At 42.8% G+C, this 25,388-nt stretch overlaps 3 protein-coding genes across 3 annotated transcripts in view; 1 reads left to right on the top strand and 2 right to left on the bottom strand.

Moving 5' to 3' along the window:
• Positions 1 to 24,879, bottom strand: p4htma (prolyl 4-hydroxylase, transmembrane a). Its single transcript, XM_084069350.1, has 10 exons — positions 24,678 to 24,879; positions 22,733 to 23,206; positions 22,090 to 22,171; positions 11,395 to 11,594; positions 9,775 to 9,865; positions 8,819 to 8,981; positions 7,319 to 7,504; positions 6,160 to 6,250; positions 5,128 to 5,251; positions 1 to 2,108 (listed from the first exon to the last, which is right to left on the bottom strand). The coding sequence occupies exons 2-10, from the start codon at positions 23,174 to 23,176 to the stop codon at positions 1,891 to 1,893; spliced, it is 1,599 nt and encodes a 532-aa protein (XP_083925476.1). The 5' UTR covers positions 23,177 to 23,206; positions 24,678 to 24,879; the 3' UTR covers positions 1 to 1,890.
• uckl1b (uridine-cytidine kinase 1-like 1b) overlaps positions 1 to 25,388 on the bottom strand; it is a 476,626-nt gene that overhangs the window by 95,845 nt on the left and 355,393 nt on the right. The window lies entirely within an intron of this gene.
• Positions 17,078 to 19,433, top strand: LOC311053243 (secreted frizzled-related protein 5; the record flags this gene model as incomplete). Its single annotated transcript, XM_084068701.1, has 4 exons — positions 17,078 to 17,304; positions 18,352 to 18,527; positions 18,857 to 18,943; positions 19,111 to 19,433. The coding sequence occupies exons 1-4, from the start codon at positions 17,126 to 17,128 to the stop codon at positions 19,431 to 19,433; spliced, it is 765 nt and encodes a 254-aa protein (XP_083924827.1). The 5' UTR covers positions 17,078 to 17,125.

The following is a 25,388-nucleotide window of genomic DNA, read 5'->3' as shown; positions in this document are numbered from 1 at the left end:
TAAACATATATAATAAAACATGGTAACAGATAGAGTGCAACATCAAGCAATAATAAATATGATATTCCATTAACTTAACTTATCAAATAGTTTTAATAAATAACACCCAAATAAATAAGACACAAAATATATATATATATATACTGAGTTATCAGCAAATAACAGCAAACCTTGAAACATGAATTACACCTGAAGGAATGGCTTCTCAAGCTTCAAGTTGTCAATCCACACCTACTTCGCGTAGTCAGGCCTTGGATCGTCTTGGATTTGCTTTAGCTCTGTCAAATCCACATTTCATGGAAGAGAAAACTCATAACATAACTGAAAAACAAAAACAAACACAGAGGTAGGCTACTCACACAGAAATATCCCATAGGAAGACATTCACAAATCATCACTGTGATATGGCTCATAATAGAAGGCTATTGTTCCGCCCAATAAAATATGTAGTAAGTATCGACTAAATACTATCAAAAGAGTGCTCTGTGGACAGATTGCATTCACCATTATCAGTACAAATTATTCATTATACACACCTTTATATCTATACCTTGTTATTTAGAGATTTTAACCACATGAACCCTATCCTACGGTGAACATTCAAAAATATCAGATCTATGTGCTAGATGTGCTATTTTCAGTATTTGGTATTTGGTGTAGGGGGGAAAAGTAAAGGAGGGGGGGGGGGGGGGGGGGACTAGTATAGAACCCTGGGGAACTCCAGTCAATGAAGTACATAGGGTTTAAGTGGTTAAAGAAATTGTGCAGGGAAATTGGGATCTCCCCACCATCATTTTCTGTTCAAGTCACAGCTACAGCCTACGTAGAAGAATGATTAAAATATTATTGGTCACAGTCAGAAATCCCTTCAGGGACAGGCAGATTATGACAAAGATTGAGTTGATGGAAAAAGAGAAAAACAAAACCTCTAGGGTGGTGTTTTTAGTGCCCATGTGCAAAATCTTGGTATTCCCATCAATATTCGCGGTCTCTGTAAACACCAGTTGGTTGTTTCAGAAACGCCCCACTGTAGCAGGATGATAGATCACAGGGCAAGTTTTACTTCCGTTTTAACATCAGATTTCCCTATAGCCTGGAATCCAGACTGACTCGCTACAGTCATTTTTTCACTTGGCTTCTCAGTCTGGGGACTCTTCCTACAGTATGTGAAAGGGGGGCGGTTTCGGACGGCAGAGAGCCTAGGTTCTGATTGGTCTGTGGGCGGGGCAGGAAAAGAGCCTTCCCAAAGATGGTGGAAATAGAAAGATAGGCCATCCCAATTGTAGCCACTAGAGGCGAAATGGTACACAAATGGCATACAGGGTGCCGTCTGACGGCAGACCTCACGAATGTCCTATGTTTACTGGTACTAGATTCCGCGGGAGTGTGGTCCTGGGACAGCGAAAGGTCGATAACAAATTAGATTCTGAAAAAAGACATTTTAGTGTCAGAACGTTTGGAAGATTGTGTGGCTTGTGGCGATTGGGTCCAATATTTAGTTCAGTGACCGTGAGGTATAGACCCAGTCAGAAGCTGTGTTCACGCTCACTTCTCCCATTGGAATGAATAGACTCCCACCTAGACGGCCACCTACGTCACACAGATATGGGAAGTAAACCGGAGATGGCATGTCTTTCTTTTTTTCTTGGGCCTTCCAATGTAAAATTCAAGTCACTTCCCTTCCTACTGTGATTTGTTAAGCGCTATCCAATCCGCAATGATGTTCCTAACGTACTGTAACAGTTGACGTTCAGAAATCAGGCTCAAATGGAATCCTCCCAGACTGAGAAGAAGTGAAAAAAAAAAAAAAAAAGAATGTAGCGAATCAGTCTGTATTCCGGGCTAAAAGATTTACCACCATTATCAAAATGTGTGCAGGCCTGTAGGTGGCTATAGGTCTTGGTGGAGGTCGCTGTGTGACATAGGGTGGTACTGCTGCTCTTCCATGCCAGGCTTAGCCTCCTGCCTGTGGGTCACAAGTCTCTGGTAGCGGGCCTGCCGCTGCTGGTCCGGGTCCACGTTCACCCAGCTGTTGGCCTCCCACTTCACCCCGCCGGCGACCGGGCAGCCTCCGTGGAGAGAGTACTCATCCAGCTCACCCATCCAACCTGGGCACCCACAGGAGAAAGGGGAGAAGACCAAGTCAGAAACACAAAATGAATGAACGAAATGTGCAACATGTACACCAGTAGTTCTCAACCTTTTCCGTGCCAATGACCCCCAAATTGATATATATTTGGCCGCGGAACCACATCTGAAAATGTTCAGAAGTCTTCCTCCCATTCTGTATGGAAGTGGTTTCGGGTTCTTTGCCTCGCATATTTCTATATAACTTCGTAATGCTACTGACGTTTGCACAGGGGTCATCACCATGCCAGCTTGTGATGGACAATTCCATCAATATTTAGTTTTTGCCACGGACATGCAAAACAAGTGATCAATAATCTTTCTGTCTCTCCTCTGTCTCTGTGTCTCTCTCTCTCTGTCTCTCTCTCTCTCTCTGTCTCTCTCTCTCTCTCTCTCTCTCTCTCTCTCTCTTCTTTCCCCCCGACACGGTCGAGGCAGAAGGCCGCCACCCTAGAGCCTAGGGTCCGCCTGACGTTTCTTCCAGTTAAGAGGGAGTTTTTCGTTGCCACTGTCGCAAAAATTGCTTGTTCAGGGTGGGATTGTCGGGTCTCTTCTCTACATGTAAAGTGTCTTGAGACAACTTGTTGTGATTTGACACTTTAATAAAATTGAATTGAATTGAATTGAATTAATATTACCAGAAACACATAGGCCTAGCTCTAAATGTTTACAGTACTAATGGACTCTTGATGTGCCATAGTGTCCACTGCACTACACATATTAAAACGAGCCACTTATCAAAAGAAAATTGAAATAAAATCAAGATTATTTTGGGGGGGAAAGCCGATCTACAAGCTCACAACACATCACAGCATGTTGTGAGCTTGTAGATGAGCAATTCTCTTTTACTTTTAGCATTTTTTGCATATAATGGCATGCCCAAAATTGGGATGTCAGGGTTAAAGTGGTTAAGCTAGCCTATACTTCAGAAAACCTGGAGACTGGGAAGTTATCCACTGTATACTGGCAGGTGGCAGTCCTGAGACAAGCATTCGATGTGGCATGGTCCAAGTATATTCCATGTTTGGGATTTCAATAATTGGGTCTTATACAGACAGTGCTTCCATCTTACATTGCAGAAGCAAAAGAGCCACTTGGCTGCAAAGGTGAGTGGGTGCGTATTATACTTCATATGGTTATACAGTATATAGACAGATGGCTTTTCAGAGGACAGTGTTACTTGAGGACAGGAGGAGACAGGAAGTTCCAGCTAAACTAGTTTTTTGTTTGTAAACGCTTCAACAGTTGTGGTTTCCATTAAGGTGAAAAGGTACAGTAGGCCTAGTCTATGTTGATGAGAAAGTACGTCGATCGATGAGTATGTCGATAAGTATGTACATGATGAGTGATTCTTGAAGGGCATGACAGGATTTAAAGGAATGCAGTGTCACAATAGTTTGATGCAAAGGTGCCTAAGTTTGATCAGAGGTGAGGAGGAGGTCTGATGGTGAGGCTGTGGATCAAGGGTTTCCATGGATTATGCTTGTTGAGTGTTTTTATAATTCAGTTGTTATTGTTATCATTGGACACTTTCAGGTTCTGCCCTCCTTTGCCTTGGTGCTCCTTCTCAACAGATGACATGCCCTGTTTTTGCTCTTTTCCACTGGTCATACCGTGGACTCACATACCGTACGTGTGTAAGATTAGATTCCCACACAGATAAAATACAACTAAAACCATCTTAACAGTACAGCATTAATACTAAACTGCCCACAAAAAGGAAAGTTGGAAAGTTAACGTTGTTTTATTATTTCTCCCCTTTAATAATACCAATTGGCATTGTGTTTTATTATATTATATATAATATTATTATATTATATATAATAATTATATATATTTTCATCGCAGATTAGTCACCTTTACAACGAGGTATGGAGGAGGTAAGGATCGGGCATTCGTGGAATGAGCAACACAGCAAAATGTGTGGGTAGCGTCCCAATTCTTTTGGCCAAAATCCCCTGCAATATTGTTCTGTTGGCATTGGCATTCACTCTCGTTTTGAGCTTCAGGTGTGTGCCAGTCACAAGTGTGTGCCAGACTAGTCACAGGTGTGTGCCTGGCACCTGAGCATGGGTCCTGCAACTTTATTGAGTTTGTGTATGCTCCAAGCAGCAACACTGGTGGAAATATGCCACGTTTGTCCCTTCAGGATAAGGCCTGTGCAATAGGGCAAGTGGAAGCTGGTGTTCCGGCATACAGAGTGGCAGCATTAAGGATATTTGGTGTCAGCCCTGGTACCATTTCCAAACTTAGGACCAAGTTCCGTGAGACTGGTGAAGTCAAAGACAGACCGCCAAGTGGCCGATCCAGGAATTTGGGAGTGGAGAGGACGGAATGGCCTGCCGTGGGTCCAGACCTCAACCCAGTTGAACACTTGTGGGATCAGCTTGGGGCGTGCTGTACGTGCTAGACTAGTGACCAACAGAACCACGTTGGCTGACTTGCAACTAATTCTGGTTGAGGAATGGGATGCCATCCCAAAGCAAAATGTGGCTAGGTTGGTGAGCAGCATGAGGAGGAGGTTGTGGCTGTGTATGGATCTTCCACATACTACTGAGGTCCCTGACACTGAGTGTAAAAATGGCCAATATGTGTTGCTTTTTCCTTATTACTGTGGGAGACTGCAATCAAAAAGTTTGAGAACTACTAATTTATGCTGTGTTCACTGTTCACACGGGCAGATACAAAAATACACAGCATATTTGTCGCTTTGTATCTATGTTGCTCAACACGGTCATTGACGTCATCAAGCACTGCGTAATTTGTATCTTTGTATCTGGAAGTTGAACCCAGCTCAACTTGAATTTGTATTCTTGTATCTTTTGTAGCAGCTACAAACGTCGGACGTTGCTTTGTATCTTCATGTCGCTGGCTTCCATTTAAAAATGAATGGTAGCCTGTATCTTTGTATCTGCCCGTGTGAATGCAGCATGAGAAGGCATTTGTAGAATCGGCCTCCTCAGGTCTTAATGTGGTTCCTTAAGGCCTCCTCACGCTCACCTCTGCCATCAGACAGGTGGTTGTACCACAGCAGGGCCGTCCCTACGGTGGGCTTCACCCGCAGGTTCCCTCTGTCACATGTCTGCCGTGTGTCCGTCAGGTCCACACCATCCTGGACAAGTGCCTGGCACGCACGCACGCACGCACGCACGCACGCACGCACGCACGCACGCACGCACGCACGCACACACACACACACACACACACACACACACACACACACACACACACACACACACACACACACACACACACACACACACACACACACACACACACACACACACACACACACACACACACACACACACACACAAATCAAAAAGCCTGTCTAATCTTTTGTTATGAGACCTGATATTCAGTTTGGTATCAGATTCCTTGTCAAGGCTCAACAGTGTCTGCATGTTATCAGCAGCATTCAGGCACAAGGTCGTTTCACATCATTTCGTAGCAGTAACAGTAGCGAGACGTTTATTAGGCCTGGCTGGCAGTGGTGTAAAGTAACTAAGTATATGTACTCAAGTACTGTACAATTTTGAGGTATTTTTTTACTTTACTAGAGTATTTCCAATTGTCTATACTTTTACTTTTACTCCACTACAATTATTTGAAAACTTTAGCTACTAGTTACTTTGCAGATCTAAATTATTACATTATAAAACATACATGAACCACTTTAGCCCTATTTTATACCTAGGCTATTTGAAAATAACCGATCTACAAGCTCACAACGCATCGCATCGCGACGCGTTGTTAGCTTGTGGATCTGCTATTTTGAAACATTTTAGTACTTTTACTTTTGATACTTTAAGTACATTTTGATACCAATACTTTTGTACTTTTACAAAAAAAAAGATCCGGACTTTTACTTGTAACAGAGTACTTCTACATTGCAGCATTGATACTTTTACTGAAGTAAAACATTTGAGTACTTTTTCCACCACTGCTAGCTGGTTAGCTGGTTCATACGCAGCAGAGAGAGAGAGAGAGAGAGAGAGAGAGAGAGAGAGAGAGAGCACAGCACACACCCACCTCTTCCTCAAAGGTACGGTTGTCGGCCACAGGAAAGGTGGAGTGTCCGCCGTCCTCCACAGAGTTTAGGTAGAACAACACAGTGATGTATCTGGGATGAGGAGTAAAAAACAGATAAACTGTGTACATGGATTAAGGCAAAACAAAATCTCACAACTGTAAAGGTTTGTATGGGCAAGTCTAAATGTGTGATTTGTGAAACATTATGCCCCCCCCCCCCCCCCCCACACACACACACACCAGCGCTGATTCCTAAACAACACAATATGTAAAATTATGATGTTTTAGTGATATTGTTCCTGCTGTTCTACATACTGCCAACCAGGTGAAGAAATGACAGATTGAGGGTTTAACCTTTGCTTTTATATGAAATATCCGAGACCATTAGGATTTTATGGAAGATGCTTCTGAATATATTGATAGGTTGACCAGACCACTTTAAATGCTCTAATCTTACAATAATAGCCGAAAATAGCCTATTTCGCTGCAAAAAACATCAAAGTTAGGCACCTTTGCATCAAACTATTGTGACACTGCATTCCTTTAAATCCTGCCATGCCCTTCATGAAACACTCATCATGTACATACCGTTTTCTATTGTTCCATCTGCATACTTTCTCAACATTTTTGAGTATGGAAACCACAACTATACTGAAGCTACGTTGACAAACTATAAAACTAGTTTAGCTGGTAGAACTTCCTGTCACCTCCTGTCCTCAACTAACACTGTCCTCATCTACGCGTAGATGTAGATCAGCTATTTTCACTATTGCATAATGTTGTTATGCCTAAGACGTCTAGGCATAAGGCGTAAAGATAGGGCCCAAAGACTCAAGCATGAGTACTTTGGCTTGTTTAAATTACATCACACACATGCATGGAGATCGCAGCGCACACCGATCACAAATATCACACACACAGACACACACACACAGACACACACACACACACACACACACACACACACACACACACACACACACACACACACACACACACACACACACACACACACACACACACACACACACACACACACACACACACACACACACACACGGAGAACGTGGCACGAGGAGAGCTTACAGACATTACAGCTGTAAAGCAGCACAGTCGTAAGACAAACATACAATTATAGCATCAGTGTGGCTTCGGTTACCTGCATGCGATCTCTGTGAGCGCGGACGTGTTCCCTGCCAGTCGGGTGTGAGCGCAGGTGGTCTCCGAGTGGGTGGGGCTGCTGTGGTGGTGGGCGTTGCTGAAGCCCCCATCTTCGTAGCGGATGACCTGGAGCGGCTCGCTCAGCTCCACCAGTGCGGACGGCAGACGGGTCACACGGGTCACTCTGAGAAACGGATGAACAACCCGGAAAAAGAGAAGCGGGGAAATAAAAACGATTTGAGCGTGTTGTTTTCATAAGAGCATGTTAAAGGGCGACTTTGCCAATGACGCATTCTACATAGGCTGCCAGTTTTCTCAGAGCCTTAGAGCAGTGGTTCTCAAACTGTGGGGTTATTTTGGGGGGTCCCCAGGTGATCAGCTTAATACGCAACATTGTTTTCTCACTCAACAGTAAACAAACCAACTTACAGTATAAGTGTATTATTGCAGGGTATTTGCACATTTCTAAAGTGACAATTTAAGAACTTTTAAGACCATTTTATTTTTATTTTTTTAATGTTTTTATTGCGTCAGTAATCAACAAACTATACATAAAATGTTTTCAAACATTGGCCAAATTGTCAAATATTACCTAAGATCGCTAATCTACAAGCTCACAACACCTAGCTATTTTCACAATATTTATCTGTGGGAACCGAGTCAAACAAAATGCAATGCCTCAACTCCTACAATTCCTAGTGCTTGTCAGGGTGGGGTGTCCCCAGTTTAAATATGATTATTTTGGGGGGGTCCACAGTTCAAATATGATTATTTTGGGGGGTCCACAGTTCCAATATGATTATTTTGGGGGAGTCGCAGCCTGAAAAGGTTGAGAACCACTGCCTTAGAGCAGTGTTTCTCAAATGGGAGTACATGCACCCCTTATTGGTAAATGGAGGTACTACAAGGGGTACCTGAGACAAGGTGGAAATGGGAAGAATTTATTTGAAAACATGGACAATTTGTGTGTACCTGATCTGATCTGTAAAATGTTAAAACCAAATTAAATCAACATTTTAATAGCACTGTTATTGAATAGAAAGCAATACTTATTTCCACAGTGACATCTGAACTGGACTTAGTCAAATCTTATGGCAACAGTTAATTTAAGTTATAAATCTACTCAGGGGTAATCATTGCAACTATTTCACTCCACTTCCTTAAAATCTTTAAAAGGTTTTCAGAAGTCAGGGAAAGGTTGTTTTAAAGCCAAAAACGAGTGCATGGATTGATTGATTGATTGATTGATTGAATACTTTATCAGTCAGAAATTAAAACAGCATGTGGTACCGTCAGACATTAAGGCTAAAAGGATAACACAAAAAACTAAAAAAGTCCTGGGGACTTGTTTCCATTGTGGTCCTATGACATGACATGACATGACATGACATCGAACACATAGGAAAGTTCAATGTCAGATTTTCACGTGTCCAGGATGGGGTTAAAACAACATTAAAGTGTCCATTTAAGGTGACACGTGTGTGCGTTGTTAAGTTACCTGTTCCTGAGAGTGTGTAGCACGTGGTGAGATCCGGGGCCTTGGTACAACAACGTGTGTTTGCTTTTTCGTTTGACCTGACCCAGGTGCGTCCCGCCGCGTTGCTGCCCGGCATGCTGGGATATGTCGTATATGTGTCGAAACTCCTCCAAGGTCAGCATACCTGTCAGGAGAGGAGACATACGATACGAACGCACAGGGACTGAGCAACCGTTTGATAACGACGGGAGAACTTTTCTCTCAATCAGAGAGCAGCTGGAATACAAACCAAGAGAGGTGCGGATATGCTACAAGTGGAATTAAATCACCTGAAGTTAGCGGTAGGACTGTCAAGATTATGACATTTTACTTGCCGATTAATTGTCGCTCAACTAATTGCGATTAACGATTTAATTGCGTTTCTGCCGTTGAACATTGGAACATTATGAATAAGAATTACATTTCTGTTTGGCTTTTAGACTTCTTAAACAGAAGGTGCACTGGGCAGATGTGACAAATAGCTCAAAAAGTGTCACATCGTGACACGTATTGAGCTTGTAGATCTTCTATTCCCACTATTGATAATGTTTGAAAATATATGAACCCTTTTCAACATGGAAATGATTATGACGATTATGCAAAAAATATGTGTCTAAAAAAAGCGATTATCTCAAATATCTCAAATAACTAGCGGGCATACAGTACATAGTGGTCTGCTAGTTACATATTATATTATCGACCATCTTAAACAGATTAAGTTTGAATATTTAACCCACCTTCCCGTTCCTCCCTCTATGATCCAGTAACTGTTATTTCCCCCTCCTTCCTCCTATCCATCCTCTACAAGCTGACAACACGTCGCAATGGCTATTTTCGCTATTTCTGCACAACACTGTTGTACGACAAATGTATACTTGTGGGGACATTTAGCCCTAATCCAAGTACACACACACACACACACACACACACACACACACCTGCTGGACGTGCATCCAAGCTAGTGAGTATCTGCCTCAGGTTGTCTGGGCTCAGCCAAGTCCCGTCTCGAGAGCGTGAGTGACTGATGATCTGGTGGACACAACAGCAGCAGTGGTAGAAAAAGTATCAATACTGCAATGAAGAAATTCTCTGTCACAAGTAAAAGTCCGGTAATCAAACTTTACTTGAGCAAAAGTACAAAGGTATTGGCATCAAAATATACTTAAAGTACCAAAAGTAAAAGTACTCATTATAAAGCATGTCCCATTTCACAACTTCATCTAGCTCCGACGGAACCTCTCCCTCCGCTGTATAGCTCCGAGATGAGGTTCCTCGTTTGTCTCTGCTGTTTGTTTTCGAAATGGTCGCATATTTTCCACTTTACATGTTTCTTACCCCTTTCTGCACATCGTATCCAAAAAGTAAAGCATTTCCGCCACTCTCTCAGATGTTTTAAGTTCTAGCGCACCATAAAAGCTATCCAACGAGTTGAAGAAAGTATTTAATTTGCCTCGGTTTTCATCCGGTTACATGTTTTTAAGACATTGCGCAAGAGTTGCGCCCGTAGAGATAACATTACTGATTCCCCTACTGGTCAAATGTTGAATTGCATCTTCTAATGCAAAATATTATGGAACCGGATGAAAACCGAGGCAAATTAAATACTTTCTTCAACTCGTTGGATAGCTTTTATGGTGCGCTAGAACTTAAAACATTTGGGAGAGTGGCGGAAATGCTTTACTTTTTGGATACGATATGCAGAAAGGGGTAAGAAACATGTAAAGTGGATAATGTGCGACCATTTCGAAAACAAACGGCAGAGACAAACGAGGAACCTCATCTCGGAGCTATACAGCGGAGGGAGAGGTTCCGTAGGGGCTAAACTTCATCATATGTGTAGAATGTATTAAAAAAATCTTTTGAAAATAGCAGATCTTCAAGCACACAACACGTCGCATGTGAGCTGGTAGATCGGCTATTTTCAAATAGCCAAAGTTGAAATAGGGCTGAAGTGGTTAATGTATGTTTTGTAACAATAATCTAAATCTACAAAGTAACTAAAAAGCACAATAATTGTCTCTGAGATGTAGTGGAGTATGAGCAAAAGTATAGAAATTTGGAAATACTCCAGTCAAGTAAAAGTACCTCAAAATTGTACTTAAGTACAGTACTTGAGTAAATGTACTTAGTTACTTTACATCACTGAACAGCAGCTAGTTCACATACCACCGCGCAGCCTCTGAAGTGTTTTTTTGTTGAGTCAGGCAAAATGTCAGTCCCACCGAACACCTTACACTCACCAGACTGTTGCCTCCCACAACTTTCAAATGCTTCTGTCATACAGTCTGGAGCACAACGGAAGCGCAAATGTGTCCCAATATAAATAGAAAATAATCTAGTAATCTAATAATAATATAGCTTGCTGCTTATCAGAAATGGACATTCTAAAATAAAATGTAAAGATATTTTTAAATATATTTTTCGTGAACGGAATTGACGGACAGATGACAGCTTCCGTTCTCGGCTTTCGGGATATGTAGTTCCATACTCTATATGGCATCCGGAGATTGTGGAAAAGTTGTCTGGCCAAGCGAAGACTACGCAAAGTGCAAAGTCACCTCCTGCCTCTGCAGCAGTCCGTCCTGGTCGAGGTCCAGCAGGCTGAAGATCTCCTCCGTGCTGAGGGACAGGCCAGGCTGGCTGGTCTCCTCTGGCGTCCCACTGGGCGGCGCTGTGGTCTGGCTCTCCGTCAGACCCTTCAGCTGAGCCAACTGCACCACCACACGACACTCCTCCTCCGACAGGAAGCCAGGGATCTCTGACAGGAAGAGGAAATCAGACACAAGCGGGAGCCGTTTAGATACTTCCCCCCTACTGCAGCACTTGGAACATGCTGTTGAACTGGTGTTATTACTTGTCAATGACCTTAACTTAGGGTGACCCAAACCGGGACCCTTAATCACTTAATCAAAAATAGCCGATCTACAAGCTCACAACAAGTTGAAAAGTGACACACTGTGAGCCTGCAGATTTTTGCAGAGTTTTCATCAGGATGGGGAGACAATTATATAAGCACTTAGCAAACCCAGCGACTGCACCTTTCAACAGAACAAAATATGATAAACACTCAAAAAAACAAGTGTTATAATTTTAACTGTGGTAAAAAAAAAAAGAAAAAAAAAGGGAGATTTTGTTTAGTGTTTTTGAGATATTTGTCGGACCCCCAGCTTGAACCCAGGACACTCTCGGTCAAACCAGGATGTGTGGTCTTAACTCAACGGTTGGGTTCACAAACTGGGCCCTGACCCCCCAAAATAATCTTATTTGAACTGGGGGGCATTGAATTGTAGGCATTACATTCAGTTTGACTTGGTTCCACAGATAAATTGTGAAAATAGCCGATCTACAAGCGCGCAACGCCTCGTTGTGCGCTTGTAGATCGGCTATTTTCACAATTTGTGCCTCTTTCTTAATATTTCACAATTGGGCCAATATCTGACTATACTATATTTTTATAGTATACTAGTTTGTTGGTTACTTTTGACTTTTGAAGTAATGGTCTTATTTATATATTAATTTTATTAAAAGGTCTTAAAAGTCCTTAAATTGTCACTTAAGAAATGTGCAGATACCCTGTATACACTTACACTGTATGTTGGTTTGTTTACTGTTGATCGAGAAAACAATGTTGCACCCCCAAAATCATTTGGGGACCCCTGACCCCCAGTTTGGGAATCATTATCTTAACTCCACCTGAATTGTGTACTTGTGTTTTTTCTATTTGATATACCCTGATTTTATACCGCCATTGTTAGTTGAGCTGTGAAGTGCTGTGAAACCGTATTGTAATGAGGTCTGTGGGTATAATGTTGTCACTGTCAGAGTCAGAAACCTTATATCTCCATATTTCATCCTTTTATGTTTTTTTCTCTCCCATAAATGAATGTCCTATTTTGTAATTTTTCTGCACCTTGTGCTTTACACACTGTCACACTTTGACGTTTTACAGTGCAAATAGCCGATCTACAAGCTCACAATTATACCTATAATGCCATGCCTAAAAATAGGGAGGCCAGGTGGAAAGTTAAGTCTGTCTGTGGGTTTTATAAATATTTAACTAATGAAAAGTATTAACAAGAACTTGAGACTAAATAATAACTACATTGGATCCATTGGAACACAGGTTATTTTTTCCATTTCCTGAAAACTAATGGTTTAAGACATATTGTCTCTGTCAGTTGGAAACTTCATTATGTCCAAAAACTGGACATATACTTTTCAGGATTCAAATATATATTTTTTGGCAAAGGTAGCAGACCTACAGCTCGAAACGCGGCGCGAAGACCTTGCAGATCTGCTACTTTTGATGCTTTTTTGTGACGTTGTAGTATGATCAAAGAGGGCATTAATTTACAAAAAAAAAAACACAAACAGTTAAAATATGGAAAAGATATGAGGTTTCTGCCCGACAGCAACAATATAAGGTTTCCACCCCCAAAACCAACTAAATCACATTACCAGACACCCAACTATTCATCACTTTTGTTAGGTGTTAATGTACTGAGACTTAAGGTGATTACTTTCTTCCAGGACACAAATCAAGCAACACCGGGCCAAAGGAATTACCATGCATTCTAAGGTCCGTATTAGCATAACAATAGCTGGCCATTAGTTGATCCTCATTTACAGCCAAGATCAACAAATTAATGACCTTAATGAGATTAGATCGTATTGATCAACAGCATGGAATGTGTGGTTCAGATTTTTTGCATTCTTACAATGATTTATCTTCTGATACAATCACATTCACATGAAAATGACTTGACAAAATAATAACCCATAGCCCCAAGTTAACCACATGAACCCTGGCTTCCCTATTCTGGAGGTGAAAATAGCAGATCTACAAGCTTGTGAGCTGTAATGAGCGAAACAATTAAGCAGACCTAGTATAGAGCCTTGGGGGCCTCCGGTCAACTAAGTATATAAGTGGTTAACAATTACACTACAGTAACAATGACACACAGCCTCACGATAGGGGGACAAGTCGAGAGAGACAAAACTCTTCAGTAAATGAAGATGTATTTCGCAGTAACAGAGAGTTGCACTTTAGTACACATGTAATGACTCATTTAATGTGTGTACTCAGGCATTTCCATACTTGAACTCTGGAGCAGTTCCAAGACAGACACTGACACACACCATTAAGTGCGTACACAGCCATGCCCAAAGATCCCCATTGGGTGAGTGATTGGCCTGTAAGTGGATTAGAGACTCCAGCCTTCCAGTTAACAACAGTGCTGTGTTTTGATCTCTCACACTACTAAATGGATTAGACCTTTAGACAACTTGCAAGACCTTTCAGTATGGAGCCAACATACTGACAGGTCATACGTTGTGTTTCCTGCATAGTTCACCCCCAAAATGACTTTTTCCCTTTCGATTTTTTGTTGCATTCCTAAGCCAATAATTTGATGACTGGCAGCGGTTCCGGTAGAAGACACAAAGAGTCTCCTTTTTGTCTCCTACCAGAACCGCTGGTTGGCGACAAAAACAAACAAATATCCATGAATTCAAGTCGCCATGGGGTGACTAATAGATAGAAAAAAAGGGGGTGAACTATCCCTTTAAACACATTTGAAATCTTAGGCTTTGTGTATACCATTTTAAATTGTTTGGGGAAATTGGCTAAGTGTCCCAAAAGTGACAGCAAAATATTGAAAGATGTCTGCTATTTGTTTCAAAAAGCTTAATACCCTTGCCAACATGTATATCTAACGTTGCAATGTGACATAGCTCTGTTGAACACAATGACACTACCCCCTCCAACTGTACATACTTTCCCCATTTTTTTCATAAATTGTTTTTATTATGTTTTGACACTTGCTTTGGCAATGTAAACGTATGTTTTCTCATGCCAATAAAGCTCCTTTGAATTGAATTGAACTGAACAGATCCAGAAAGACTAGAACTATTTATTCTTCTGGCTAGTGGATACAGTAAACGTTTTATTAACGCAGGCAAGTATTAATCAATTTGAGGGTGTGTGCACCTCTGGCACATGTAAAAGATAGAACATATGTGCATGTCTTAATTGTGCGAGCAGGTGTGTATGCACAGGAGTCACAAGTGATTGTGGATATGGGTGTAATGAGGCCCACTCATATCCCCCTGGGGGGCTATTTGTGGTGTTAATTAGCCAGAGCACTGAATGTCTCAGAGAGGGGGTGGGGAGGGGGAGGGGGGGTCGTCAGTGGTCGCTCCTAATGAGCAGTATCAGTCAGTGATCTCATTTACACCCATTCAAATGCGTACCGGCGATTCCAACCAGTAAATAAACAAAAGAGTTTGCAACAGTCATATAAACAACAGCGGTTCCCAAACCTTTTCAGCTCGAGACCCAAAAGATACATTTTTTGGTGTCTCCCCGGGACCCAAACAAAAACAGTGAAAATAGCCTATCTACATTAGCTCCCAACTGAATCTTTAGAAATAATTAAAGAAAGTGTAGGAAACAAACACAAAAAGGAATATTTGATCACAGCCCATAAAAAATGGGTCCATGAATCCCGAATCATAGTTTCGGAATGACTATACACCCCCCCCCCCTTTTGGAAAAAAAAAGCTCTAATTCCACAAGTGTACCTCTGTTCTCCATCTCAGTTTCATAGTAAAAAATACATTAGTCAATAGTCATACGAGTGAAGGCATCCATCTCTACTCTCCAGCCCTCTCTCCCATCTGCCTCTCTATCCTCTCGCCTCTTTCCTCTCTCAGTAAAAGGCTTTACGGCAGGTCGTCTGCCTGTACAGTATGTAGGAGCCTTGTTTGTTCTCAGTGTCTGTTAGACATCACTCAGTTAATCCCTATTGTCTGGTTTAGGCCTCATTACTCTGGATGGCACTGTATGTATCAATGAATGAATGATTGAGCCTTCCTCGAGAGAGACAGGATGTGACCCGCTTATCTGGATCAGGAATCAGGCCATGGTTACACACTCCAGGAGAACGCAACACACACACTTGGTGTGTGTCCCATGTGCACGTTCACACAGGCACTGTGTAGATCTGACTTTCTTGTTGACACACACACACACACACACACACATCTACATAAGGGTCTGTCACCGGCACCGAGTCACTTTGATTGACTTTCACTCACACATGGTGGGCTATCTTAGTATCTTCCCTTATTTACCAGCTGTCCCACTTTCCAGAGAACCAGGATTATCAAGGGAGATCATCTTCATCTGAAGAAAACAATGACTTTATCTCTTTACAATTTTGAGATATCGTCTGTCTCTCATCAGTCATGTTTATCACAAAAAAACTCTGGTAGAAGACTCAATGGAGACCCATTGAGTCTCCACCCGTCATCAAATGATTGACTCAGGAATGCTACAAAAAACAAAGCAAATCTCCATGAATTCAAGGCTTCATGGAGTGTGTTATTGATAGAAAATTTGTATTTTTTTGGGGTGAACTATTCCTTTAAGATCAGGAAGGCTGAATAAAAGAAGATGAGAAGGGGAAGAATGATACTCTTTTTTTTCTTACAGAAGAATGATTGTGCCACAGGCAACTCTCAATATGACCTCAAGCTGTAGAGATGGTACAACAACACAGTCACTAATATCAACATTACACCTAATACCTTGAGCTCACATAACTCAATTTAGCCTCCTAATTAATAAGAGTTGCCCCCCCCCCCCCCACCGAGAGCCAGCACTTTCCTTTGTATCCCGCCTCCTTTCTTCTATTGTGCCCCTTGCCTGCCTTGCCCCATGCATATGCAAATGTTATCACCGGCCACTATAAATACACCTATAAATACTCCCCATCCCCTTTGGCACGGTCACACACACCCAGACCTTCATTCCCACACACACACACACCAGGACCTTCTCCTCCTCTCTTTATTAGCTTCAGTCCCAGGATGGCTTTGGTTCTTAGTCCTCGTTTTATCTGCAGAAACTCCTACCATTGGATGCGTGTTCTACTGATCCTGCTTCTGCTCGCCGGGCCCGGCAGCTCGTCTTCGGAGCTCCGTGCCGGCAGAAGGGCACGGGCACGGGCCAGGGGCCAGGGCAGGAGAGCAAGAGTCGGCGCGGAAAGTAGGGTAGGAACTGGAGACGGGGACAAAGCGGCGAGGATCGGAGCAGCGGACACAGAGACACTGAGGCCTGAAGATATCGGTGCATCTTCTAGACCAAAGACTGAGGGCGCAGAAGACGACGGAGTGACAACGGGACATTACAGTGCCGAACCCGTGGTGGTCTCGACGGGCGGAGGAGAAGGTGGGCGCCGGTGGGAGCCCCGCAGCCCCTCTCGCTGCGTGCCCGTGCCGCCGCGCATGGCTCTGTGCCAGGGCATCGGCTACGACGAAATGAGGATGCCCAACCTGCTGGGACACGAGTCTCCGGCGGAGGCCGTGCAGCAGAGCGCCAGCTGGCTGCCCCTGCTCTCCAGGGAGTGTCACCCCGACGCCCGCATCTTCCTCTGCTCTCTGTTTGCGCCCATCTGTCTGGACAGGTCAGTCTTTATTCTGTGATTAATCCACTTAAACCCCATATGGTTTATATGCTACTGTATTTTCTGTTGTTGTGGGGAAAGCTTTTGCTGACAATAGCGAGCTTGTATATCGGCTATTTTCACTGTGCAATGTGATTCCTTGACATGCTGGCTTCTATGAAATTCACATGACTGATCAGTCATGGTTACTTCATGGTTAATCCATGAATTTTCAGTGTGATGTTTATAATAGCCTGGGGTGTTTCTGAGTCTTGACTGGGTCCAGGGCTGAATTTTAGAACTGCTGTTGTAGAACATTGGACAAAACATCACATGAACCTTGCCAACAGAAATGTTTTTTTCTGCTCCTGAAACTGAATTTTACATGAACCCTATCTTTAGGGCTCATTTAGGCTGTTTTTAAGAGTCATGTTTTTTTTTCTGGGAACAAGAAAACAAAAAAACAGGGACAAACAAGGGGGCATTAATATGAGAACATCTGCAGTGAGAAGTAGTGGGGAGATTAAAGCCCTGATGAAACTTATGCAAATCTGGTCTAAAGACTCAGCAAACTTCCCGGTTTCATGTAATCAACCACCAGGCCCTCAAAAAAAGCACTACCGTCTCCTTTCCTTTCACTTTACAAATCAAAAAACACTTTAGTTGAGAAAATAATACATAAATAGCCAAACGTTATCTGACCAGGTCTAGTTTCTTTCCCACCACCACAATAACAGCATTGATTTGTACTTTGTGATCTAATCCAGTGGTTCTCAACCTTTTCAAGCCATGACCACCCAAAATAATCATATTTGAAATGGACTGGGACCCCCCCCAAATAATCATTATTTGAACTGGGGACCCTCCACCCTGACAAGTACTTGGAATGTAGGAGTTGAGGCATTAAATTTAGTTTGACTCGGTTCCACAGATAAATATTGTGAAAATAGACGATCTACAAGCTCACAGCGCCTCGCGTTGCCTCTTTCTTATATTATTTGACAATTTGACCAATGTTTGACCATTCCATCATCCCTTCTCTATTCCCCCCCTGCCCGGCACCATCAGGTTGGTAGCACCCTGCAGGAGTTTGTGTGAATCCGTGCGAGACAGCTGTGCGCCGATCATGAGTTGCTATGGATACCCCTGGCCCGACATCCTGCGCTGTGACCAGTTTCCTGCGGACGACCAGCTGTGCATCTCGTCCATCACCAACACCAGCGTGAGCCCAGGGCCACGAAGAGGTGAGAGATTAACAATAAAAGGCCATTTTAATAATAAAATAATTAATTTTGGGGAAAGAAACTGAAATTTCCATAACCACTTTCAGCCTGCCATTCGTATCTTGGACATGTCATCACATTTCTTTTCAAAAATAGCAAATGTAATTATATACTTGGTTTACCTATGACCCTAGATTACAGAGGCACTACACTGTCTCTATGCATTTGATGTATTACCTTGTGTTTACCGCGCTTACTGTAAATCGCTCTGGATTAAGATCGTCTGCTAAATGCCTAAATTGTAAACTGTCGGCTTGACTGACCTAATGAGTTTGTTTGTTGTGTTTCAGTGCCTCAAGCGAGCTGCATGGACTGTGAGCTGGAGGAGGCCTCCTCTTCTAAAGACACACTGGACACGTTCTGCAGGAGTGATTTTGGTGAGCAGTGTGGTATTATACACTTCCATATCGTCTCTGTCGGGTGGAAACCCTCATAATGTCCAAAATAGTTAGTTTTCAGGATTCAAATTGAAAAGCAGCAAAAGTCGCAACACGTTTGAATCCATAATAACTTTGTGCTCTCACTACGTCTGTCCCCCCTCTAGTGGTGAAACTGCGTCTGACGAAGCTCAAGTTCAGTCCGGCGAGCGTGGCCCAGTTCAGCCTGGCGTCCAAGCTGGAGGTTCTGAAGCACGGCCCCCTGCTGGGCGGACAGATCCGCTCCCGCATCGAGCTCTGGCTGGAGAGAGACGCCACCTGCGTGAGGAACATGACGCGACGCCAGCCTCGAGGCGGCACCTTCCTGGTGACGGGCACGGTGCAGGGGGAGCGCCTGGTGGTCAACAAGGCGTACGCTTGGCAGAGACTCGACAAGAACCTGGTGGCGGCGGCTCGCAAATGGAAGCGCCATCGGTGCGCCGCGAACTAGGGCTTAAATGGGTAGAGCTGGGGCTTATGGGTAATGAAGGTTAGCCAATGGAACTGCACTATCTGTACCGAGTGAACCTCTGACACAGACCCACTGTACATATAAACAGAGCTGCTACATTTAAACACATTTCAAATCTGAAGCTTTTTTTTAAATACCATTTTAAATAGTTTTGGGAAAAATGCTGGTAATTATCCCAAAAGTGACTGCAAAAGATTGCTGGTATTTGTTTCAAAAAGCTTTATACCCTGTATATATAACATGTATATAACGTCACAATGTCCAACTGTACATACTTTCCCCATTTTATTCTTAAATTGTTTTTATTATGTTTTGACACTTGCTTTGGCAATGTTATGCTTTCTCATGCCAATAAAGCTCCTTTGAAATGAATTGAATAATGTCTGGAGGAACAGTACGACGCTGTGCTTTGAATAGAGTGTTAAACAGTTACAGGATGGCTAAACATACACGTACGGTACATACAAGTACAATGAAAGTGTTAATATTGGACTTTACTGTGTAATAGTTATATCCCAAATATGTCCTAATCCTCAATGTTTGAGTGAGAAGGTTATTTAAGATCTTTTCCAAAATGAGGGATAACTCGTAAATCAAAAGACGATGTTTGTCCTGATAAAGGTCTAAGGACCGAAACGTCGCTTTCCCTAATAAAGACTATTTTTGCACATTTCAGACTTGGATTATTCCCCTTTTGAGCTTATAAATGTATACATTGAACATTTGTCATATATAAATGATCCACCATGCAAGATTTTTTAAATGCAATTTTAATTTGGCAGATCATAAATATGCTGGAAATTGACGGTGGGATTCACAATCAATCACATACGGTCTTACGGTCTTACAAATTTAAGTTGACCATTAATTGTCACTCAAATATTTGCGAGTATCATGGTCACCATGACACTGACCATGATATTGATATGATACTGACCATAACTAAACATGATACTGGCCATGATACAGACATGATACCGACCATGATACTGACCATGATGCGGAGATGATACGGACAATGATACTGACATGATACTGACCATTATATTTTTAACCTTTTTAACATTGCCCTATTATAGCGCCACCAGGAGGCCGATTTTTGCAAAAATAAAATAAAAACTAGAAAAAAGTGAAAAAAAAATGAAAAAAGTTTTACACAAATCGGTGCAGTTATAGGTAAAACACAAATCGGCCTGTTATAGTGCCACCATGAGGCTGATTTGAAAAAATTCAAGTGGCATTTCTTCCTCGGCCTAGTGGGAAGTTTCACCGCAATTGCACGCTGTGTCCACGTTTTGAGGCATTTTGTTCAAAACAAACCAATACTGCAAACTTTGGAAGCCAATCAGGATGTAATATGAAAAATCGGATTCTGCTATTTTCAGCGAAAGCTTTCCCCACAATGACAGAAAATACACTAGTATAGAGCCCTGAGGGACTTCGCTCAACCATATGGGCGTTTAAGCGCAACAACCAATGCAGGGAAGTACAGTAGAAGCACATTTTGACAGAACATCATCTCTGTTGAGCAGCAGCATCTGCTCTGGTCCTAATTGTTTAATTGAAGTGAAAAGCACACTGGGTGCTTTGGACTGCACAGTCCTGTTCCCCATCCTGTTCTGTAAACCTTCACCGTAGGAAGTATAAACTGACTGTACTGCACAGTCCTGTTCCCCGTTCTGTAACCTTCACCTTAGGATGTACAAACTGACTGTACTGTCAGTTGCTGATCTATGTGAACGATATGTCTTCAGCTTGCAACTGCAGCTGTTCCTGTTCGCAGATGACTCGGCTCTGCTGTTCTCGGACAGGGACAGGCTGCAGGTTGAGAAAACTCTCAGCTCTGAACTCGACACGATCTGCATCTGGCTCGCTGACAACAAACTGTCATTACACTTGGGTAAAACTGAATCCATTCTCTTCGGGTCCAATGCTAACCTTAGCAAGGCTGTGAGTTTAACAATCAAAGCGGGTGATGATGTTATCTCAAGAAAGGAGGAAATGACCTACCCGGGTTCCATCTTGGAGGCTAACCTCTCCGGTGATAAAATGGCCGATAGAGTGATCAAAAAGGTCAACCAAAGAACACGCTATCTGTATAGGATTTCCCCTCTAGTCAGTAAGAATACCTTGAAGATTCTTGCAGAGGCCCTCATACACAAATACTTTCATGTCATGGACCCCCAAATGAATATGTATTTGTCCCTAACCTCCCATCTGAAAATGTTTTGTTTCGAGGAAAATTCTAACAAAACGTGACAAATCTGTCTCCCCCTCCAGTCCCTATGTCAGCCCATGATTCTTACAGACAGTACAGCTAAATGACACACTAATCAGCACCACTGCCTTAAAAAATGTAATGTTGTTGTTAGTAGGAATAAACACAGAAGTACCCGGGAGGAAATGGACTAAGAAAGGGGAGGGGGCAAACCAAGTTCCTGTTTTACCAGAAAAAGGAGGTGGTGCCCCCAGAGGCAAAAAAACATATTTTTCCTCTTTTTTTTTTACCAATTGGGTTCCCAGATTGAACACACACACACACACACACACACACACACACACACACACACACACACACACACACACACACACACACACACACACACACACACACACACACACAGTGTGTTCTTACCAAAGAGCAGAGGTTTTAGACTGAGGGTCTTCATCTCGTGAGTTCTACCAGGTGTGAGGGACAGCCGTTGGATGTGGCCCACCTATTGCATGTATGAAATACAGAAAGAGTCAGGAGAGTTTCTCATAGTGGTCAGTGAGTGGCACGTCCTATTAACTCATTCACTCATTCGCGTTTGCCCACTGCCAGCGATTTTTCGATTTTCTTACCTTTTTGAAGTAGTCACAGAATATTTATCTCCATTATGATCGATCCCCTGATGGTTGCTAATCACTGAGGGTTATACTGTGTGGTTTCACAAATGTCAACGAGGTCATCGCGACCTTGTTGACATTAATTGTCTGCCTTTGAAAATAGCATGTCTTGACCAAAAATACATAGTAAAAAGAAAAGTACACAGGAGCCGAGATACAGGATTTTTAAGTAATACGTTTTTCAGTCGCAGATTACGTTTTTTACGTCAGTGGCAGTGAATGAGTTAACTCTTTGACTGCCAATGACAACATTACTCGTCATATTTTGCTAAGGCGCAGCCTGCCAATGACGAGAATGACAAGATTTTGTGTTTTCAGTGGCTTTCCACAAGATGGCGCTGTTCGCTAACCTGGGAGTCACCATTAGACTCCCTGAGAAGCAGTCTCACCCGTATTCCTTCGATGCGAGGTAGACTGAAGCTTTGGCGGTAGTCGTCATCCATATCCAGATCTCTAGGGGTTTGGGGGGGAGAGGAGTGGGGGGTCCCCACTCCGAGAGGACCCCCGTGGTGGTCGTCGTCGCTGGCAGGCGAAGGCGGGTCCCCGACGACGTCGTCGCCGCCCATCATCATGTCCCCCGGGCCGTTGTTGTAGTGCACGTAGAGCAGCAGGGCGATGACGTTCAGGATGTACACGTGGAAGAAGACCATGACCACCACGAAGTACGCCCGGGAGCACACGTTGGTCTTCTGGATGGAGAGGCGCCCATCGGGGCGCACCAGGTTGGATCGGTACGGGGGGATGTAGGGACACGACGGAGGGTCTCCGTCCATGCCGCAGGATTCGTCCTCCTCGCCTGGGACGTCCTGAGTCTCTCCCATCATTGCCTCCATCGCTTATAGAATGACGGCACCTTATAGTGGCTGCAAAATAAAATAGTTTCGTTTTTAGTTTATTTGAATTGTATATAGGACCACAATGGAAGCGAGCATTATTGTATAACTGTAAACCTGTACTTTTTGCAAACTGTTAATAAAGTATTCAATCAATCAATCAATGTTGGTTAAAAACATTCAAGTATAAAACACAATAACGTCCACTCCAGGGCTTATTTCCATTGTGGTCACCTCGCAACAAACAAACAAAAAAGTGATACTCCACGCTGAGTGGCCGTCATCTAATAAATAAAACAAATTTACATAGCAAAACATCATCACACAATAACTTTGTATAAAATAAGATTTAACCACTTGAACCCCAGTATAGAGGTTTTAAGTGGTTAAAAAAAAACTTGATGACATAAGAACCCTTTCCATTAGCCCTAGGCTGGCTGTGATATTACATACATTTCATGCATACATACATTTCATGCATACATAAAATGTATGCATGAAATGCATGCAATATCCCAGCCATTCTAGGGCTACCTTTCCATCAGCCAAGATTGTGTTAGATATTAAAATGCAATTATAGTTAATTTAATACATATAAGATTGATTGATTGATTGAATATTTTATTAGACAGAAATGCAAACAGCACGAGTACAGTACACTTCCATGAGGCCTTGAAACTTATAAAAATACAAATAAAATAAATAAACAATAATAATGATGAGATAATAATAATCATCACGTGTGGTGAGCTTGTAGATCTGCTATTTTCACTAGTTTGGGTCCCGGGGGGGAGAGTACATCAAATGGGTCTCTCGAGCTAAAAGGTTTGGGAACCACTTCTGTATCTTCTACTGTATGGTTGATGACATGTTAGCAAGCTGAGGCTACTAGCCCCGTTTGGAACCTCACTCCCCACGATAGCTCCGAGATGAGGTCCCGTCCCGCTGCACAGGGTACCGGCAGAGGTAGAGTCCGCCCAAACGCAGTGAAGATCACCATTTTGGACCATCTTATCCAAAAAGTAAAGGTAGTCCCAGACACCTACAGCTGTTTGACATTTCGCCGGAAAGTAAAATTTAACCGACGGTGTTGAAAACCCCGTTTAAATCGCTTATTTAGTCAGCCAGTGCCATGCTTTCCCCTTCCACCTGGAAGACCCCCCCGACGGCAGGTGCCGGTACTGCTCCCATGTACTGTTACCATGGGAAAACATGGCACAGGCTGACTAAATAAGCGATTTAAACGTTGTTTCCAACCTCGTCGGTTAAATGTAACTTTCCGGCCAAATGGCAAACGTCCCTAGGGGTTTCGGACTACCTTTACTTTTTGAATACGATTTTGTAAACAAGGTGATCTTCACTGCATTTGGACGGACTCTACCTCTGCCGGGACAAGACACGGCGGGACCTCCTCATCTAGGAGCTACCGTGGAGAAGAGGGAGGTTCCAAACGGGGCTAGCAAAGCTACCAGAGCCTGTTATAACAACAACGACCACTAACCTCTAACAGATCTCCAGTAGACAACAGCCCCGTCGTCCCTGATGCTTCTGTGGAGCCAAACGGGCGGATCCGGGTGAAAGGGGAGATGTGTCGCAGCCTGTCGTTGTCTTTGGTAGAGAAATATGTCATCGTTCTTATGCTCAGAGATCGCTTTAAGCCGCTAGCTAGGCTAGTGCTAGCTGAAGCTGGTGATGATGTGATGGTGCTGGGTGCCCCTGACAACCTGCCTAACAACAAACTGCGGTCACGATGGCCGCTCTTCAGAGAGAGTCAGTCGCACTAGCCGTGCTTCAAAAATGATTGCGCAGCTACGTGGCTTTTTACGGTAAGGCGAACTGATGGTGCGTTCAATGAAATCGTAAAACCCAGTTACTTCAATATATACATGTAAAAATGTAAGAAAACAAACTAAAAACATTGTTTGTGTCTAATGTTCTCGTCTGTGATTATTACCGAAATGTTTTACTGCACAAATTATTAATAATAAAATATTGTAATATTACAGAATCCCATACAGTTTAATGTAATTTTTTGGAAAATCATAAAAAAAATCTAAAAACATAGTTATCACCCAACAACAACTATATATTAATGTGCCCCATGGTCTCTTGTACACCTGTGATGATTACCAATGTGTTTTACAGTAGCAATTATTAATAATAAAATATTGAAATATTACAGAATCCCCATCCATTTCAATGTAATTTTTCA

This window comes from Gymnoscopelus microlampas (genome assembly GCF_963454915.1).
Source record: "Gymnoscopelus microlampas genome assembly, chromosome: 10".
NCBI classification, from domain to species: Eukaryota; Metazoa; Chordata; class Actinopteri; order Myctophiformes; family Myctophidae; genus Gymnoscopelus; species Gymnoscopelus microlampas.
The sequence above is the reverse complement of the archived record's forward strand: the minus strand, read 5'-3'. Positions and strand labels throughout refer to the sequence as shown.